This window comes from Monodon monoceros, unplaced genomic scaffold (genome assembly GCF_005190385.1).
Source record: "Monodon monoceros isolate NGI ecotype Baffin Bay Population unplaced genomic scaffold, NGI_Narwhal_1 Super_Scaffold_6, whole genome shotgun sequence".
Lineage (NCBI taxonomy): Eukaryota > Metazoa > Chordata > Mammalia > Artiodactyla > Monodontidae > Monodon > Monodon monoceros.
In genome coordinates this window covers 36,479,040-36,499,514 of record NW_021703783.1, presented here as the reverse complement: position 1 = coordinate 36,499,514, position 20,475 = coordinate 36,479,040, and the positions used below count along the sequence as shown (strand labels likewise).

The 20,475-nt window shown below is 52.4% G+C and overlaps 1 protein-coding gene across 2 annotated transcripts in view; it reads left to right on the top strand.

Moving 5' to 3' along the window:
• The window catches only part of VDR (vitamin D receptor), a 55,298-nt gene that overhangs the window by 15,046 nt on the left and 19,777 nt on the right, over positions 1 to 20,475 (top strand). The window contains exons 2-4 of one of the 2 annotated variants that reach the window (XM_029205200.1): positions 6,029 to 6,112; positions 9,007 to 9,154; positions 19,474 to 19,604. In XM_029205200.1, the coding sequence (XP_029061033.1) occupies positions 9,009 to 9,154; positions 19,474 to 19,604 (277 nt within the window). In that variant the 5' untranslated portion in view covers positions 6,029 to 6,112; positions 9,007 to 9,008. Of the gene's footprint in view, positions 1 to 5,957; positions 6,971 to 9,006; positions 9,155 to 19,473; positions 19,605 to 20,475 lie in introns of those variants that run through there. The other variant, XM_029205199.1, reaches the window with a different exon arrangement.

Here is a 20,475-nt window from a genome sequence, read left to right as displayed (position 1 = left end):
CCTTGGGAATCGCTTGGGAGAAAGAAGCAGCTCTCTCCTGTTGTCCTGGGGCCATTTTTTTTTTTTTTTTTAGAAAATCAAGGAAAATCCCATTTGGCCATCGGTTGCATCAGCGATCCCAGGGGTTCAGGTGTCCCCAGAGGAGGGCTAGATCTGCTCTCCCTGTATTCTTGGTCCTCTCCCTTTGGGCTGCCTCAGTTTCTACTCCTTGGTCTCCAAGTCACTGAACAAAGAGCCTCCTTGTCCCATCAACTTCCACCTGTGGCAGATGCCCCAGGGAAGTACTCCCACCCTAGTATCCCAGGAAAGCCACCCAGAGGAGCGAGATACGCCCAGGCCAGGTGTATCCTGCCTCCCTCTAAAATAGTCCCGGACTGTCTTGAGTCCTCATCCATTTTTTCAGGCCAGAGAAGCCGGATGTGGGAGCAGAGTTGGTCAGGCAGGAGAGAGTGGGTACCCCTCACCCACCACTTTGTTTTTCTGTATTGCTCGTAAGGATGGAGTCAGTGCTGGGTGGCCTCACTGCAGTCTGCCTCAGGGCCTCCTCGTGGCCTCTCCACAACTCCCCTCCTCTGAAGAATGAAATTCGTGCCCCCTTCCGTGGCCTGTTTCTCTCCCACCTCACTCTGTTCCCCTGGGAAGCTGCTCGGGCTGGTGATGGGAGGTCTTGGGACCTGGCCAGGGTGGGGTTGGAGAAGCATCCTCCCTCCTTGTGTGGCCTTTGACAACTCGCTTCCCCTGTGGTGGCCTCAGTTTCTTCTGCTGTAAAACCAGAGAGATTGGGCTGCAGCTACAAATGGGCCAGTTCCCTATGCTTCACCGGCCACTGTCACTGCCCACGCTTTCCGGCGGGGACGGGGCATGGCCTGCCTGTTACCTGAAGAACAGTAATCAACCCAGAAATCTTGTTGACAAAGCTGAGGGCTGAGTTTCCACTGGAAAAAGGCAGCTTGCAGGAATAATTGTTGTTGATAAGAAGTGGAAATATATCTAAGTAAGCTACGTATCTCCTGTCCCACTGCCTAGAGCTTCGTGGGTTCCTGCCTCTGGGTTTTGCTCAGCTCCAGGAAGCTACCAGTACTCCCAAGAGTGACAGGACCATCTGCTAAGAAAGAGCCTTGATGAATGGCCAGTAGAGTGGGAGTCTGTAGCATGGCTTCTCTGGAGTGACCTGCTAACCCGTGACACCGTATGGGGTGTCAGTCCATGACCTTTACCAGGTTCTCAAAGGCGAGGTATATTCCCCAAGAAGTTAATTAAGAAGCGCCTTCAGGGGTGAAGTTATTCCTGAAACTGCTGGGTCATCAGCCACTTAATTTCCCATCCTTCAGTCAGTCGTTAAACAGTTTGGTCCACCTCAGGCGTGTTCTTAGAGCTGCAGTGCTGGGGGCCAGCCTCCCCTGGAAACAACTGAGCCTAAGACAGAGGCGGCAGGCTGCCTCGGCAGGACTTACTCACACTCTTCCACAGGGCCCTTTTCTTGGGCTGGAAACTTCTCTCCAGGTGAAGCCAAGAAGGCAGATGCTGTCCACACTCACCACCTCATTCACTGCCCTTGTGGGAATCATGATCGTACCTGGGACGTTTATGAGGTCTAAATCAAAGTTAAATGTAGCCAGGCTAGCTTCCTGTGCTTCTTTTTCTAACGTGTGTGGTAGTATCACACGATGGCCCTACCAGCGCCTCCTCCAGAGACACTGTGGGAATGGCCTAGTAGATTCATCTTAGATGGCTGCGGAGGGCTGGTCTAGGACCAGTGGTTGAAAACTGAACACTGTTGAAAACTATTTCATCTGTGCATAATGAAGAACTTTCTAAACATAGAGCCATCCAAAGAGTATGGATTACCGTGGGAGATAGTTCTCCAACAGAAAAGATATTTAAGTCCAGGCTAGAAAACTGGCTAGAACATTATAGAAGCGATTTGAGATGGTTGGAGTAGGTGGTGTTGAGTTTCCTTCCAATCTTGAGATATTCTGAGATGACTGGTATCCTCTGGGTTTTACTTTGGAAATTGTAGTCTTCAGAAAATAATTTCCGAATGTCCTCAGCCATGTTTAAAGTGTGTGTGTGTGTGTGTGTGTGTGTGTGTGTGTGGAGGAACTGGGGAGACAGTGGGGAAAGAAAGAATTGGGCCAAGATCTAACTCTACAGTACACTTTCCTCTTTCCTTGCCCTCATTTCCACTCTATCCCCCCTCAGCTTCTTCTGGGAAGTAATGCTGAGACTTTCCTGGAGAAAGAATGTGGGCTTATGTTGGGGATGGTGAAGAAGGAAGAAAAGGCATCACCTCAACTGGCCATGATACTGCTGTGCCTAGGTTATGCTAGGATAAAGAGACAGCAAGTAAGAATTTGGGTAGGTCATATAGCGTTCAGCACTCTATGGGCAGAGTTGCAAGGATGATGAAATGAAAACAACAAGAAAAGGGTGTGCACGCATAAGCACATGTGCACTTGTGGCTGGCATGCTCACAGGCCCATCCGCTCCAGAGAGAGCCCAGCGTGTGGTTGATTCCATGTGGGCCAATTTTAGGAAGAAGAGGAATTTTCTCCCCCTCTGCTGGGAAATCACTTAGCTTTGCATTTCTTTCTAGAAGGAGAGGGAACTTTGAGCTAATGTCAACAATTAGAAAGCCCGTTTTGATCAGTCCAGTCCCAACCGTGCTGAGGGAGGCCCCTCTCCTGGGCTCCCAGTCCCCACAAGACCCAAAGGGGCCACATCACTCCCGCCCTTCCTGCCCCTTAGCATCTGGGGGTGAGTGGGCCTCACCTGTTACTGGGAGGGCTGGGGAGAGCGCTCAGTGAAGGAATTTCACTTCCTGAATGGCCTTAAGGCCTCATCATGATGGGAATTCAGCCTTGGAGTTGCATACTTTCAGAGCTAGAAAAGACCTTAGAAGTCAGACCTCTGTCTGCCGCTTGGTCCTCCTAGAGTCACAGCTTTACTGCCCTCAGGACTCCGAAGAGGGTCTAGTGAATGCAGCAGAGTTAAACTGAGCCCGGTAGCACACTTCGATCCTTGTCTTGCCAGGGCTTTCCCCAGGACACCCTGCAGTCCCCACCCTACAAGACTGTCCTACGTGAGACTTTGCCTGGGGATGCCCATGCAGCAGAAGTCACTGGAAGTTGGGGTGTCTGTTGTGTGAGCTGACGGGCAGATGTGTGGGAGAGGCAGCTGTGGCTTCGATGACTGGAAGGAAACACATTATCTCCTCATTTCTTGCTAAAGCAAGGTCAGGCCTGGGGTCAGGCTCAGGCAGGGGTTTTTTTGCTTTTTTTTGTTTTTATTTTTTTTATTTTTGGCTGTGTTGGGTCTTCGTTTCTGTGTGTGGGCTTTCTCCAGCTGCGGCAAGCGGGGTCCACTCTTCATCGCGGTGCGCGGGCCTCTCATTGTCGTGGCCTCTCCCGTTACGGAGCACAGTCTCCAGACACTCAGGCTCACTAGTTGTGGCTCACGGGCCTAGCCGCTCCGCGGCATGTGGGACCTTCCCGGACCAGGCCACGAACCCGTGTCCCCTGCACTGGCAGGTGGATTCTTAACCACTGCGACAGGCAGGGGTTTTGATGTAGGATGCTGACCCCGGAGGAATGGAAGCCAGGGGCTTTCTGCAGAGCTGAGCTGCTACCCCTCTGCTTCTCCGAGGCTCAATACTAGGGGTTTGGGTATTTCTAAAGCAGGGCAGGAGGGGTTGGCTCTGGGGACAGCCCCAGCAAAGGCAGTGGGATGCTCTTATACTCAGAACATGAATTGGGGGTGGGGGGTGTATGACGTGGCAAAGTGGGTGGTGTTAAGCTGGGGGTTTTTCCACTTGTTTTTTTTCGCCCTGTGTCTTTGCCCCACTTTCCATGCACTTGGACCTACAGGCTAAATCTAGGACAATCTTTTCCTAAAAGGACCACCCAGTAGTGCAAAGTTGCATGGGGAGGAGAGGCCCATCTTTTGAACGGGGTTTTCCCAGGTAAGAGGGGTTGGCTGGCAGAAGAGAGATCCTGGCTGATTTGGGAGCCTTGGAAGGAAAAGTGCCACGACGTTCTTCCGTCATGACCTGGGGATTGCCATGTCTGCTCCTCCCTGACTTAGTGGAAGTGAAGGGTGTCCCGGGCACAGGGTGAGGAAATGACTGAGTTATCTCCCTTAGGAAAAGTAGAGCAGAGACTCGGGGCTCAGCTGCCTCGGTTCAGATCTGGGCTCCAAAGGCAATCGTCTCTGTGCCTCAGTTTCCCCATGCCTAAAATAGGGGTAATAACAGTACCCGCCCGCGAGGTTGTTGTGAGGATTAAATGAGGGAGGGTACAGGAGGAACTTGAAGCAGTGCCCGGCGTGAGTATTAGCACCTGTGCTGGTGATTATCGCTGGGATGGGTTGAGTTGGCAGGAGGCAAGGGCAGCCCTTGGCCATTGTGGGCAGCCAGCCTGTCCTCGTTTGGTCCCTGGCATCACCACTGGCCTGGCCGTGGGACCCTGGGCAAGTCTCTCAAAGTGCCCTACCTGGAGTTTGGTTTTGCCATCTGTAGAATGAGACTGCCCCTCATCTCACAGGACTGTTCGGAGGTTACGTGAGATGCCGGGTGGCACATAGTAGATACTCAAACACTTTCTCTTTAAGCTCAGGGCTGGTAGGCTACCTGGATCTCAGGTCTGACTTCTAAATATCTTAGGGGCTGAGAGCAGGAAAGCAGTAGTCCTTTCTGTACCCATTTGGTCCTTACCTCAGCCTTCCTGAGGAGCAAGCAGGGAGTCTGGGAAATTGCTAAGGCCATGGGATAGAATCTAGAAGAGCCCGGTTGGCTGGGGGGCCTTGGGCAGTACAAGCAGAGGGAGCAGAGGAGAGCCTGGCTTGGAGGAAGCGGCCACATGTCTGTACCCTGCAGGTACCCCTCCTCCACCCACGGCGCTTGGGAGTGGGCCAGCCATGTTCATGTTATCTCAGCAGGGTCCACTGACACTTTCCTCAGTTGTTCCTTGGGGGTGGGCAGTGCCTGAGGGGCTGGTAGATGGGTCAGTGGGCTGGCAGTCTTTGGACTGGGCCCAGGTCTTGGATGCTCCTTGGACTCTCCCCTTCTCTGCCTAGTCGGGCCACTAGGAGGCAGTGAAACAAAAGCTGGGGGTCTGAACCTTCCCCACATGGAGTTTGCCTGAAAGGCCTTCGCCAGGGTTCCGGGTCAGGCACCTGCATATCTATTATCTCCCCAGCCACTTCCTATTGGCGTCAGCGAAGGGAGGAAGTGTGTGTGTGTTTGTCTGTCTGGGTGGGCAAGTAGCACTGAGTGTGGGTGGAAGTGGGAAGGGTGAAATTCCACCAGCCCCACCTTGGTGACCCATCACGCCACTAAGACCCAGAGTCTGGACACTAGAGTCAGCCCACCGTCTGCCTTCGCCGAGGCCGGAGGTGTTGAGCATGTCTGGGGAAGAGCTAAAAGTGGCAGAAAACATCCTGTTTGAAAGCAGTGCGTTGCTGTATTTAACCCCTGCAGCACCTGCCCCGCCTACACCCAGTCTCCACAGACTGCAGATCCCAGACACCTGTCTTTGAAGCTATCCCAAGAGGCCAGGGCTAACCTGCACCATTCCCAGCTCCCGAGTGGCCTCTGCCATCGCCCGGGCGCCGGTCTCCTTCCCGCTCTCAGCAGCCTGCCAGGCCCCCCTCTGGCTATGCTTTTCCGAGCATCCCTAAAACCCCGGCGTGGGGCCGTGGGAGCAGTCGCGCTCCCTTGGAAGAAGCCCTCCCTCCCTCCCAGCCCTCTCTGCTGCGCTTTCCATTTGCCCATGTGCTGGATGCCACTCCCACTCCTTCCCACTGCTCTTGCTGCCCCCGGCCTCAAGGGAGGGCTGTTCCTGGCTGCCGCTGGGCTCCCACCCCTTCAGTCCTGCCAGGGATGACACCCCCAACAGATCACTTCCGTCAAGTTTTCAGTCCCTGATCTGGGGACTAAAGCCCCTGGAAAGAGCCTCTCATCCTGCTGGATGAGCTCTCTAGCGGTGAGGTCAGCGCTGAGCTGTAAAGTGCTTCCCCTTTTTCATTTCAGGGTCCTTTTGGTTGGAAGCGGCTGTGAGCCCTCACAGAAGGGCCCTTCTGCGCTCGACTTCCCTTCCCTCCTCTGCTCCTTCAGGTGGGTGTTTCCTCCTCAGCCTCCTCCTGGCTTTCTGTTATCCGGGGGCGAGGGGAGGCGGGCATGGGCAGGCGGCGGGCAGGGGGAAGAGGAGATACTCCCTTGCCCTTGGCAAACGTGGGTCGGTCCAGTCCTGTGTCAGCAGAGTCCTCAGCATCCCGCGGCCAGAGACCTGGAGCCAGGCTGATCGGGGTGAGGCCTCAGAGGGAGGGGCTTGCAGATGCCCAGGCCAGGACCCCAGGGGGCCAACCAGCATGGTGAGGTTTCCTATCCAGCTCCCAACTCCTTTCTCTTTCCTGCCCTTCACGGTCTCTGCCTGTCACTCCTGGCACTGCCAGCTCTCAGGCCATATGTGCCTGGGACTCTTCTCCACCTCTGGACTCTTGGTCCTGGGCCCTGGCTTCTTGGTAGCAGCGCATAACCCCAAGCAGGGCTGAGTTTTCTCTCAACTCACCTGAAATTGTCCTGTTCACTCTGGGCCTCCGGCTGCCGGGTCCAGCCTTCTGTCAGGCCTAACCCAGGGCCTGGGGTCCCACCCCCGGGCCAGGAGCCTTCCTGCCATCACTCTGTTGCAGGAAGGCGCAGTTGCCCGGCTGTGGTGCCGTGTTGTTTCAATTCTCTTGCATCATCACATCTCCAGTGAGGCCAGATGATGCTGAATACTTGTTGGACTGATCTGACTGATTCCCTTCCACTCTCACATTTAACTTCTCTTTTTTCCACCAAATCCACCGGATGTTTGGTCGCTGGATGACACGGACTCTGTAGCAACATCACGATGACTGGGAATTGCATCATCTCAGCTGACCTGGGGTCAAGCCACAAGCATCCTAGACAGTTTCTCTTCTTACCCCAATGGTATTGGGCCTCTGGGATCCCTGCCCACGTCTGGGTTGTGGGTGACACTCCAGGAGCCTGGAATCAGCCTGGACTTAATATGGGCTATAGGGACAGTGTTGACAAATCCAAAGGCACTCTCTTTTATTTTTAGTTGTTTTACAGTTATGCAATGTTTTATGTAGCATATAAAACAGAAAATAGAGTTTTAGTAGTAGTAATAAGAATAATAAGACACTGTATACCTACCACTCAGAGAAATGGAATATGGTTGCTGCATGAGGCCTCTGCATGCCCTCCCCAATCTTACTCCCTCAAAAGTTTCTGTTATCATTCCTTTGTTCTTTTTTTTTTAAAGTGTTTCTCTCTCTGTCTCTGCATGTGTGTATATATATAAACATTACCGTTTAACAAGTATCAACCTAGCTGTGATAGGGATGGGCAACAGGGTCACTATTATTACTTTAAAGTTCCCAGGAAAAGAAGAGCTGAAAGAGAAAGTTAGGGAATCCAATACATCCGTCTGTGATCAGGGCCCCTCTGCCCCTGCAGGACTGACAATACCTGTCCTTATCTGTCCAGCTTCCTTTGTTTGGCTTGAAGCTCTTGGTGAGATTTTTCTTTTTGTAAAATTAAGTATCTGTTTTGTGCACTTTGTAATTATAGTTGCTAGAAAACCTCAGTGTTTGGGCTTCTCTGGGCCTCGTTTGTAAAACAAGTGATAATAATAGTACTTGCCTCACTGGGGTGAGATGAAGATGGACTGAAATAAGACCTTACCAGGCATTGATGTGTCAAACCTCAGCTCAGATTGAGAGCCTAGTCATTGGAAAGAAGCTTGGAGCTTCCCAAGGGCCCCCGGAAGCTACCTCTCCCACTTAAGTGGGAGGACGTGGCGCCAGGGTAGGAGGGGTTAGGGTGCTTGTCTCCTCACCACTGGCTTTCTTGTTTTTCTTCTGTCCAGAGGGACCCTCCTGCCCTGGAGCCAAGGCACTTAAACCTGTAACAACCCATGTGAGAACTCAGATAAAACTGGGAGGCAGCAGGGTCTGAAACCATTTCAGGGAGGCAGGAGGGACCCCAGAAGCAGCTCTGAGCTGACAGCAGTGGGGGTCAGAGGCAGCAGGTGAAGCCAAGGCCCCAGTTTGCCCAAGGGAAGACCTGTCAGCAGCTTCCTGAGAAGGATCTCCCAAAGCTATATATTTTGTCCCCTCTATCTCTTCCCCCCTTTCTTCAAGTGTGAAATCCATCTCTAGATAATGCCTATTAATACAAGCCATCTCTGAAAACAAAATTAGTTCACTGTATACGACTCACATTACTCAGAAGGATGTTCAGAACAATGTGTTGAATTGATATTGAAAAAAAAGAGAGAGAAAAAGAGTGATGAATTTGGCACCAGGACCGCAGGAGCACAAGTCCCGTCCGTCCTGAGCTGCAGGGTGGCGAGGACCTGACACGATAGGGTCTGATTTGGGCATGTAGTCTATCCTCTTCCCCTCGCCCTGAAGGAAAGAGGGGCTGAGGGTTTCCCTCTGCGTTGGAGGCTGTTGGAGGGCCCTCGTCCCTCCTGGAGGGGACACTAGGCAAGAGAGGCCTCTGACCTGCGGCAGGTCCGCTGCTGAGGTGGAGCTGAGGCCAGTGGTGTGCGTATGTTCATTCGCATAATCCTTCCTCACACCCGGTGAAGAAAAACACATTCTTCAGATGAGGATAGTGGGGTGCAGAGAGGCTGAACATCTCACCCAAAGCAGCCCAGCCTGTAGGCAGCAGGCGCAGCCTCTGCTCCCTGGCACCTTGGTTCCAGGCCACGCCGTGAGCATCACTGCAGCGCCCCTCCACAGGTTTGCTCCGAACTGGGTTAGGAGCCCACCTTCTGCTCGAGGCCAGCGCAGTGTCAGGAGGGTGAGCTGGGGACCGAGAGCCACGAAGGGAGGGCACCAAAGAATCCTGCTCCGGCCTGGGCCCCGGGGAGCTGCCCAGCTTTGCTGAGCTCCTGGCGGAAGGGCCGCCAGCCGGCCCTGGCACTGTCTCACCCCTGCCTGCTGTCCTTGCAGGGATGGAGGCGATGGCAGCCGGCGCTTCCTTACCTGACCCCGGTGACTTCGACCGGCACGTGCCCCGGATCTGCGGTGTGTGCGGAGACCGAGCCACCGGCTTCCATTTCAACGCTATGACCTGCGAAGGCTGCAAAGGCTTCTTCAGGTAAGTCCTCCCCAAGGGCGACGGGGAGGAGAGCAACGGGGTTTCCCAGGAAGAGACCCTGCGTTTTCCGCGTCTCCTTCCCTACCAGGCCCGGGAACACGCCAGCTCTCACAGCCCCCGGGGGCGATAGGGTCTTGAGGCTGTCTTCTTCCTCCTCTGCCCTCAGCTCCAGCTCGTCCTCTGACCCCCTCTGAAACTGCTTTCCTGAGGTGGCATGTAGGTCCCCATCCTTCCATTACCCCTTGACCCGCAGCCCCCTGCACCGACCCACATGTCTGTCCTCCCGGAGCAAACCTCCTATCAGTTGATGATCACAGCTTCCTAATCCAAGAGGCCGGCATGGCCTCGGGGAGGCCCAAGAACTTGGCCTCAGAGCTTGCCCTCTCCCCACCCCCCATCCAAATCAAACCATTCCCTGGAACAAGGGAAACTGCATCCCTGATTGGACCTCCATAGTTGATCTGTGCCCAGATCTGCATCCACGGCTTGCTTGTCCCAGGTTGGAAAGCCAACCTTAGGAAGCACAGGCATTCCTGTTTGGTCAGGGCCAGCTTCTCTATGAGCAGCCTTCTCTCTTCTCATGTGAGCCCAGCATTACCAGTGTAAACAGTGTGGGAAAGTACTAGAAAGGCTAGACAAAGGCTGTTCCCATCCGGAACCAGGGAGGGAGCATAGGGAAGTGATGAATTACAGGATGGGATTGTGAACCATGAGAAATTGGCATTTGGCATATTTTGGAGAGAGAGAGAGAGAGGGAGAGAGAAGCCTGCAAGAAGGTGGCCAACAAAGAGCTTCTGTATAATGGTCTTGTTGGAGGTGAGTAAAACTAAGGGCAAGACTTTAGCCATCAGAGAGAGGAAAGAGTCAATCAGGTCCAGAACAAGGACTCCCATTTCCCTGAACGGGCATCGAGGGCAGAGTGAATCAGAGGCCTCAGGATGTCTGCGGTGCTCTCCTCCAGCTCGGGGACCCCTGGGCTCTATATATACAGGCTCCCGACTCACCTGCCCTCTGTCTCGGGAGCTGGCAGGCCTGGAGTTTCACTGCCTTGAGCAACCGCTGGGCCACGGGCAGGGCTCCTGTGGGTGCTAACTGCCTGTGTGGCCTGGCACTGGTTGCCTACTCAGCTCGGGAACCAGACGGGCAGCGTCGCCGGTTCCAGGTCCGGTTGCCACGTCTCTTGTTCCTCTGGCCTGAAGCCCGTGCTTTCTGCAGGGTGGGCCTTCCCAAGCCCAGGCCTCGTGTCCCAGGTGCCACCTGGACCCTTTGCTGCTCGGGCCTGGGGATGGGGGAGCTGCCTTCAGAGTGAAAATGGAGAAGGGGTCTGGGTGCTCGCTTCAGGGCCTGTTTCGCATCTTAAAACCAGGCAGAAATGTGCGGGCTATAGTGCTACCGTGCCGTTAATTAACTGTCTGTCTTTGCTCAAATCTCTCGACTTCTCTATGTTTCAGTTACCCCGACCCCTCTAGGATATAGAATAAACTGAGGATTAATGAAATAACATATACAAAGGTGTTTTGAGAAACAAAGCACAATAGAAATATATACATATTTGAGCCTGATGGGTCAATACTGATGTCCTTTGTGGAACCTTGCCCTAATAAACAAAAGCCTCTCCAACCATCCACCCTCCTTTCGTTTTCTCTTTCACACACTGCCTCCCAGATTTTAATGAGCATCTGTGATCCGAGCATTGGACTAGGAGCTAGGGACATGGAGACCCAGACAAAGGTCATATCTCGTCAATCTGTAACCCAAACGTCTCCAGCTGCTCTCAGGGCTGTTTGGTTGATTCATGGACCCCACCCCAAATCCCCTCTCTTTCCAGGTCACCACCCACTGGGGTTCTGCTCTGAGAGATGGGACTCTTAGGTGGCTGCTTATTGGATTATGACATGTGGGAGTTCCTCACTAGAGTAGCTCCGACCCCTGTGCACCTGGGCTTGCTGCCCTCAGACACACCACTAGGGGGTGAATCCTTGGGACAGACCCATTAGGCATCCAGGTGGAGGGAGGACAGTCTCCCTCATGTCCAGAGCCGGGTGTGGGAGATGCCAAAAGGACAGGGACGGCAGGTTTGCACCTCCAGGGCACCACGGACCAACAGTGTGGCTTGCTGCACGTGGGCACATTATGCCACCGTAACCCAGCCTTAGCCCCCTCTCTCTGAGATGCCTCAGAGTTCTGCTGCTGGCTGCTGGCCACAACCCCCACCTGCAAGGCCTGGCATTACCGGCAGCAGGCTGCTTTTATCTTGTTACCCTGTCCTCGGTCTACCTTATATCTTTACTATCTCTGCCTTGATGACTGAGCCAGGCTGCACTTTCTGAAAAGCCAACATCTCTGTTGTTTGGCTTGAATTTTGTTTTATAAATACACACACAAACGCACACACGCATGCACGCACCGTTGATCTTCACTGTTTGTGGAGTCCGTATCTGCAAATTTGACTACCTGCTAAAATTTACTTGTAATCCCCAAACCAATACTTGCAGCACTTCTGTGCTCATTTGTGGACACGTGCAGAGTGGAGAAAACTTCGAGTCTCCCGATGCACACGTTCCCAGCTGAGGCCACGCAAGACATCCTGCCTCTGCTTCGGCTCTCATGCTATAAACAAGTGTCTTTTTCTTGGTCTATTTAGTGCCACCCTTTTTGCATTTTTGTACCTGATGGTGATTTCACTGTTCAAGATGGCACCCAAGCCTGGTGCTGAAATTCTATCAAGTGTTCCTAAGCACAGGAAAGCTACAAGTTGCCTTACAGAGAAAAGACGTGTTAGACAAGCTTTGTTCAGATGTGGGCTATAGTGCTGTTGGCTGTGAGTTCAATGTTAATGAACCAACAATATGTATTAAATGAGGTGCCTTTAAACAGATAACACACATGAAACAAAGTTATGTACTGATGGATTGATGAAAACGTTGTGACCAGAAGCTCTCAGGAACCTAACCCGTATTCTCTTAGGAGCGATGGTTCAATATTTGCTGATGGTTCAATATTTGCTTGATAGAACGTAACTACCTCAAATAACAAGAATAGACTGTCTATATGTAATGTCTTCTCTTCTTTTCCCCACTCCTTCCCCTACTTCTCCTCCTTTGCTTCATACAAATTCTGTTTGATATTCTTCCACTTCAGTCTATTTCAAATAGTTGTTCGAGAATTCCATTGTCACTTATATCTGTTTGTGAAATCCTGATCCTGGGAAGGAAGGCCTCTGTCAGTGGGAGGTACTTCTCTGTGTCGGGTACCACATCCTTGAGAACACAAAGATAACACAAGTCCTTGCTCTCAAGGAGCTCACTCAACCCTACGGTAGCAGTTCTCAAGGCAAGAGCATTACTCTGGTGTTGAGTCACTGGCTATTTTCTAAGCCCTGGGGTATAAGCCCATTTGACCATTTAGTGTTTGATTGACTTTTAAGTCAAGCTAAACCGCTCTAGAAGCTAGAGCTCTGGTCATCCCAGGAGGTCCAAGACTCATAATCAAACCACAGTGTGATTATGGAGGTTGGTCAGTTCTATTGATCCATGGTCAGACATTAAAGACTATTGCCGGCCAATTCCTCACACACACATATATATAGTGATGATCTGTGGATGTGGATGAATCTCTGATCATGAATGGCTTTGTCCAGATTTTGATATAAGGGAAAGGTGTAAAGGACAGAGAAGAAAAATCAGAAAGACCCTTTTGATCAAGAGAAGGAAGAATACTGGTGACATTTAAGAGGTGGACTTGGAAGGCAAGGTTGAGAAACAGATCACTGCTTGCCTCTGTACGTCATCTCCCTCCTCCTCATTAGGACACCGTGAAGCTGACATGTGCAGCAAGTACCAAGCCAACAAAGACAGTGTGGAGAAATGCCTTCTTGTTCGTGAGCCCCAAGGTTCTCAGGGACCTTGTTAATGACGGGCCTTGGGGAGCACAGGCTGGTGACGATCCAGGAACATGAGGAGTGTTCTGGCTTTCAGGAAGTTCATCCTGACAATATTTGCAGGAGCTGTGCTGTGAAGGGAGCAGAGCAACGGGGCAGGTGTCCAGTGACTCAAAGTGCTAAAAGGCAGTAGAGTAAATAGAGAGGGGAGGGGTGGTCGCTTGGGGCATTCTGTGGGCACAAGTGAATGAGTCACAAAGAGGTTGGTGATGCTGGAGAGAACTTTGTCCAGGCCAGCTTGGCATCTGGCCTCTCTCCATAGCTGCTCAAAGATGTGAACGGAAGAGAATGAGGGGGTCAGCTATGGATCAGCTAAGAGTGATGTTTGGAAGCTTCGGCGGATGAGGCCAGAGTAGTTGGAGAGGGAACGCCACTGGAGGTGTCAAGAAAGGCAGCTGGGCTTCCCTGATGGCGCAGTGCTTGGGAGTCTGCCTGCCGATGCAGGGGACACGGGTTCGTGCCCCGGTCCGGGAAGATCCCACATGCCGCGGAGCGACTGCGCCCATGAGCCATGGCCGCTGAGCCTGCGCGTCCGGAGCCTGTGCTCCGCAGCGGGAGAGGCCACGGCAGTGAGAGGCCCGCGTACCGCAAAAAAAAAAAAAAAAAAGAAAGGCAGCTACGTGGACATGAGGAAGAGGGTACATCTATTTCTGGTCAGTGTTTTATTTCCTTAGGAAGCCAGCACTCTCCTCAGGGCTCACTGGTGTGAATTCCCTCTCGACACACACTGGGAATCCTCTCCGTGCGATGGCAGTAGAGGTGCCAGTGGAGAGGATGGCCATATGTTATCCCCTACTTCCAACCCGCCCACCTCAGATCCTGCCTCTATCCCAGTGGCTTCTCTGTCCTATAGAAGTCCTTCAAACAGCCCCTGCTTCCTGCTCGTGGACTTTGGAGGGCATACTTTTGACGGCTGCTCTGGCTTGGATTGAGATATGGTGGATTCATGATAAGGACCATATTATGTAAGAACACCAGAGGCTTTGGAATCAAACAGATCTTGATTCTAATCTCAGCTTTTACACTTTTTAGCTGCGTGACATTAAGCAAATTATTTAACTTTCCATTGCCTTTTTGTACCACCTGTAAAATAGGGATAATACCTATCCTAATAGGTTGTTGAGAGCATTGGAGAGAATATGTAAAGTACTGGCAGAGAAGGCGCTCAATAAGTGGTACCTATTATCACTGTCCCTTTGTAGTGTCTGAGTTTCTGAGAACAGACAGTCCCTTCCTCTCCTCCATCATGGAACCTGGAACATGTGTGACTTTGTGTGTCAGCAAGGGTCTCTGATTAAAGGTCCCCAAACAGGAGTTAAATATCAGGTATGAGAAAGAAAGGGCTGGTCCGGGGGCTCTAGATACCTTCACGTCAGTCAAGGACTCTGTGAGACCTGGTTGGTGCTCAGAGAAACTGGACATTGCTCGCTGTAACTCACACAAAGTCTGTGGGTCTAGACATCAGGTGCAACAATACATGAGGCAAAGCAACGGTACGTTTCGAGTTTCTCTGCCTGCAGAGCCCCACACCAGGCACTCCAGGCGTTGGTGTGAGATGTGCTCTTTGCTTCCAGGGTCTCAGATTCTCACTGCTTTCTTCAGCCACCCTTCAGCTCCCACTGCCCCTCCCTGCCAGCTTCTCTCCCTTCCCTTTATTTAGTGCTTACTTTGTACCAGGTCCTGCTTCCTTTATTTAATCCTTACAGCAACCCGCTCTGTAGGGTTGTTTCCATTTTACAGATGTGGAAACTGAGGCATGGGCATGGGGAGATTAAGTAACTTACGCAAGGTTGTACATTAGAGTTTAAACCCAAACAGATCCAACTAACCAAAGTCTGTGTTTCATTTAAATTTTTAAAATAGCTATAAAGGGTGGGGTTTTTTGTTTTTGTTTTTTGTCTGGTTAAGTAATGCCTGTGAATGGTTTTTTTTTAAAAAAGATGTAGACAGTTCAAAAGGGAACATAAGTGAAAAATAAGTCTCCTCCTCAACCCAACTCTCAGGTCCCTACCCACAGGATGAATTCCTGGAAGTGGCTTTACTGTGTGAAAGGCTCTGTGCACTTTATATATTGGTAGATACAGGCATACCTATGCAGATACTATGTTTTTTACAAATTGAAGGTTTGTGGCAACCCTGCATTGTCAGATGATAATTAACAGTGTTTAACGATAAAGTATTTTTTAATTAAAGTGTATTCATTGTTTTTGTAGATGTAATGCTACTACACACTTAATAGGTCATAATATCGTGTAAACATCACTTTTATATGCACTGGGAAACCAAAAATGTGCGTGACACGCTCTGTTGCGATATTGGCTTTATTGCGGGGGTCTGGAACCAAACCTGCGATGTCTCAATGTGTGCCTGTATTGCCAAATTGCCCTCCAAAAAAGAGGCCTGCGCTCTTTACCAGTGCTAACCTACCTTCCCTTAAAGTTGGTTTTTCTTTTTTAACCCACCTGCTGAGAACCCCTTGATGTCACCACACACAAATGTGCCCAGTGGGTCTCATTATCAGACCACACAGGCAGACCTTTCATATCAGGAGCTCTGTAAGACATCTGCATTCAGACTGGGCTTCTGGGATTTCTGTGACACTAGAGCTGCAGTGGAGACAAAGCTCAGAGCTAGTATTTGGCCCCAGTTTTGGGTTTTACAAGGTGTGTCTCTGCTGTCAGGGGTTACCTACTGAAAAAGCACCCTCCTGTCCCAGGCCCGAGACCCTGGCCCCAGGCGCTCGATGCTTTTGTGAGCTGCTTGTCTCATGTTTTGATGAGTTGGTCTCTGGTGCAAGAATCCGTCAATGTCTTTTCTCACCCTGGCTTTCTAGAAACTGCGTCTATATTTAGCCTGGTTGCACCACCCCTACCACCACCCCCCTTCCTGAGCTGGGGTATAATTGCCAACCATCCAGAAAATGACAGGGTCCAGGCTGAGGGCGCTGCTGAGGAAATGGGCTCCCTTGGAAACCCAAGGCTCCTGTTTCTCAAAACCAAACCAGCTCCCAGACAATTAGTGTTAGGAGGAAGGTAGGGCAGGGCATGGACCTTCAGGACAAAGCACAGAGCCAGGCCTGGCCAGTCTGGCTGCCCTAAGTCCTCGTGGGCAGAGGCTAGCTGACAGCCACATGTGTGCAAGTGCCCTTAGAAGGCGGGAGAATGCGGAAGAACTGGGCTTCAGAGACCAGGGAAACTGTGTCCTGCCAAACAGCCATGCTGGGCCAGACAAGCCAGAAAGGCCGGCCCCAGAGCCCAGGCTCCGGGAAGGGCCTGGGTCTGACTGCTGGAGTTGGTGAGAGAGCTTTCCCCGCCCCAAAGGCTGACCCCACAACCCAGAGCATGATGACGTTGTCCGTGATGTGCAGCCTCTGATTCTGTCTGTAGAGGAGCCACGGAAGGGCTGGTTACTGTATGCTTTCATAATAATAACTTCAGAGCTCCATATGTTTACAGGCTGCTTTCTGCTTTGCTCAAATAATGTGCAGACACAGTACAGGGTTGGTGGGCTTCAGGACAAGGTGTGGCAATGGGTGAAAACCACAGGCTGCATTCTTACCACCCGTCTGAGCCCTGCCGTGAGCCTGGCCAGTAGAATTTCTAACATCTTTCTTCCTCCCTCCCTCCCTCTCTTTCTCCTTTCCTTCCTTCCGTCCTTCCCTCTCTGTCTCTGTCCCTTTCTCTCTCCCCCTGTCTCTCCCTCCCTCCCTCCTTCCCTCCTTTCTTCTCTCCCCCTTCCACCACCTCCTTTCTCTCCATCTCTCCCTCCTTGTCATGGTCTTGGTCCTCCTCCTCTTTCAATCTCAATCCTGTTGGGCTTCATACTCCTAATATAAGGTTGAAAGCAAGGACACTGGTCCCCCTCCCCCAGTATTTTCTTTTAACCCGGCTCTGCAACCTCTGGATTCCCACCCCAGCCTCTCTGGAATCCACTGCTGTCAGACAAAGTTGGGCTGAGCAGCTATCTTCCACTCTCCTGTGTGTGGAAGCCTGGGTTAGGCTTCAGATTTACAATATGAGAAAGGTAAAAGAAAGAGAGTGAAGTTTCAAAATCTTTTTCCAAGCAAATTTGCAGTTGGGGGAGGTGCGCACTGGTGAGGGGCAAGGGGCAGGCCCCGTAGAGCCTGAGGAAGGAGAGACAGGCCTCGAAAGGACGCTGGGGCCCCCTCCCACCTGGGGCCTCGGGAAGCTCTCAGCCCCCAGCGCAGGGATGTGAGAGGCTTTGGCTCATGTGTCTAGAGGTGCCGTGATGTGTGTTCTTCTTGGTGCCCGCGGCCCTAGAGAATGAACAGGGTGACCTCTGAGCCAGACAAGACAGTGGGTAGGAGGACAGAGCAGCCCCTCAGCTCAGCCCCCAGGCTAAATGTGTGGTTGTTTAAAAAAAAAAAAAAAAAAAAAGGAAATGAGAGTTTGCTCCAATTAGAAACTTCTGGTCCTTGAGTAGGGTTAGAGAATTATGGGCATTCTGGGGCCCGAGCATTTGTGGTATAACAGGTGGCGCCTCAAGTGGGAAGGAGAGAAGGGAGTAAAAGGGGAGCCAATCTCATGTCCGGGAACATATCGATGTGCCCTGTGGTGATGACAGTATCTCATTTCAGGTTAACCAAGGTGCTTCTGTGTTCTTCTGTTCCTCTGGGAAGCTGCGGTAAACGTATGGAAGCACAAGGAAAAAAGGCTTTCTGTTTCCATAGGCAAGAGCCTGGGATACAGTCTCTCCCTGAGGAGTCACTGCAGGGGCAGGACACGGCCTTCAGTGGGCTGGACTGGGGGCTAAACCACCCGAATAGCTAGCACTCCTCCACCTCCCCGTATTGCCCAGTCTGCTGGTGACCCCTTGGGTGTGAGGGTTGTGATGGGAGGGTACCAGGGCCGAGGTCCAAAGCCAACAGCACCTGCTTCCCAGGCCACTGGGTGTCGTTTGCCTTGAGCTGTGCTCAAGGGCCAGCTGCCTGAAGCCATTCGCCTGTGAGCTCAGCTTCATCGAGCTCCTTGAGTTTCTGGGTATGAAACAGTATGTCCAATCCAGGAAGCTAAAAGCTGAGCCTCACATTCCTAAGGTCCCAACTTGGGAGCCTCAACTCTTTGCTAAATCGCCTCAAGTAAGTCTCTTCACCTCAGGGGTCCTATCCGTAAAATGAGGGGCGCCCTATGGGTCTTAGAGTCTGACTACCTATGGCTTCCTGTTCCTCTAGTCTCTTCTCCCCTCTCCCATGGGTCAAGCTGGTTTGGTCCCCGTATGTCCATGTCGACTGATGAACGTGTTTGTCCTAAATCATATGTGTTCCAGTGACACATAACTAGTATATGACAACCGGAGAAGACGATATCGGTAGCTTATCTCCACGAGAGGGAAAGGGTTGAGCCCGGACCTTGGCTTCTAAGGCTTGGGCATCTCCACAGCTCCTTGAAAGATGCTGCTGCTCACAGAGAAAGTGATTCTGCCACCATCTTTCCCCAGCTAAATCCTGGCACCTGTCCTGGGGCAGAAAAAGTGGGGCCTGCCCTTGCTGGGGCTGGGGAGAGTAAGAGGAACCTCTAGGATACAGATGCTGAGAAGCCTCTGGGGAGCTGTCCTTTACGCAGCCTCATGAACGTCCCATGTGCTGTGGCTGGGAGCAGGGGAGAAAGCCAGAATTAGGAAAATGAGCCTTTGGGCTTGCACGCATGCCTGTGCACGCACACACACACGCACACGTGTGCGCACACACACGCACACGTGTGCGCACACACACACACATTTACATAGGCTGTGGGGTGGAGCGGTAGGTGCCAGCTAAGAGCTAAGAGCTCTTCGGTAGTTTTCTGTTCTTACAGAACTCTTTAACTTCCTCTACCTTTCCGAAAGCCAAGGCCAAACCTCGAGGCACCCACCTGCTCATGTGGCTGCTTCTCTTTCTGGGCAGCTTGTCTGGATGTCTGAAGCTATGGTTTGGGCCCTTTCTCGCTTCTCTGTGCACCTGTGCACATGTCTGTCCCTGAACCGGGGATGCTCTAGTCGCAGATCTCTGACTCTAGAAGACTTAAAGCTGAGACCAGCTTCATCGCCTCTCATGATGGCACTAAAGGCAGTGAGGGCAACTCTGCAGATTTCAGTATTAAAAATTTTTTTTGCTAGCTAATTCACTCATATTTCCTGTGTAATAAAAAGAAAGGGAGTAGGAGAGTACTGTAAAGGTAAGTAAAACCAATGATGGGGGCAGAATAGGAAATGACTGGGCTGGGCCGCCATCCTCCTTGGGAGACATAGAGCCCCGGTGTGGGGGGTTGGGGGGGCATTGGCAGGTCTCCTGATCACAGCCCTCTCAGGCCACTCTCCCACAGGCAGGGCCGAGGGGCTGGGAAGCAGGTGACCCAGCCGAGGGTCTGTGCTCTCTCCGCAGACGGAGCATGAAGCGGAAGGCACTGTTCACCTGTCCCTTCAATGGAGACTGCCGCATCACCAAGGACAACCGCCGCCACTGCCAGGCCTGCCGGCTCAAGCGCTGTGTGGACATCGGCATGATGAAGGAGTGTGAGTTTCAGGGGCGGGGCCTGGGCGGGGCGAGGGCGCGGTCAGGGGGAAGGTGGCTGCCGTTTACGCAGGTTTGGCCAGCAATGTCCTCTTGCCCTTCCTCTGTAGCTGCTGGCATTTGGGGCCTGAGTCGGGAGTCCGGGCATGAGTGGGACCAGCAGCATCAGGCAGGGCGGCTTGAACTCCAAGATCAAAGGCCCAAGGAGTCCTGCCAGCCTTTTTAGGATCCGTGTGTGTGTGTCCTGAGACCCAGGAAGGGCCCGTCCTGTGCGAGCCTGTGAGGAGGGACAGGCAGGGCACTGCCTACATGAGCCCCCCCCAGGTTTGTCTTCCTCTAAGACGTCATCGCCATTCTTACAGCAGCCTCTTTCCAGGACCTTCGCGGAAAGGATGAGGCTCAAGGACCCCAGCGTTCTTTGGACTTTGGGAGAGAGGGCTGCTGTGAGTGGGGAGGGGCAGGAGTGATGGAGAGGAGAAACATTCAGAGCCTGGCTGTCATGGGGGTTCTGCCCCACCCTAGCCTTCCAGCCACTCAGGCCCAGTGAGCAGATCCGAGGGCTGGTGTCCAGGACTAGGTGGAAAGATCCTGTAAGGGGAAGCCCTAGACTCTAGGAGGACCCTCTAGATCCAGATGGAAAAAGAGGATCTATCCTCTAGGACTTCCTGCCCAGCACTGGCATTGCAGAAGAGGACCAAGGTGGCACGTTAACGTGTTCTGACCCACTGTTAAAAACAACCCTTGGGGGGCTTCCCTGGTGGCGCAGTGGTTGGGAGTCCGCCTGCCGATGCAGGGGACACGGGTTCGTGCCCCGATCCGGGAAGATCTCACATGCCGTGGAGCGGCTGAGCCCGTGAGCCATGGCCGCTGAGC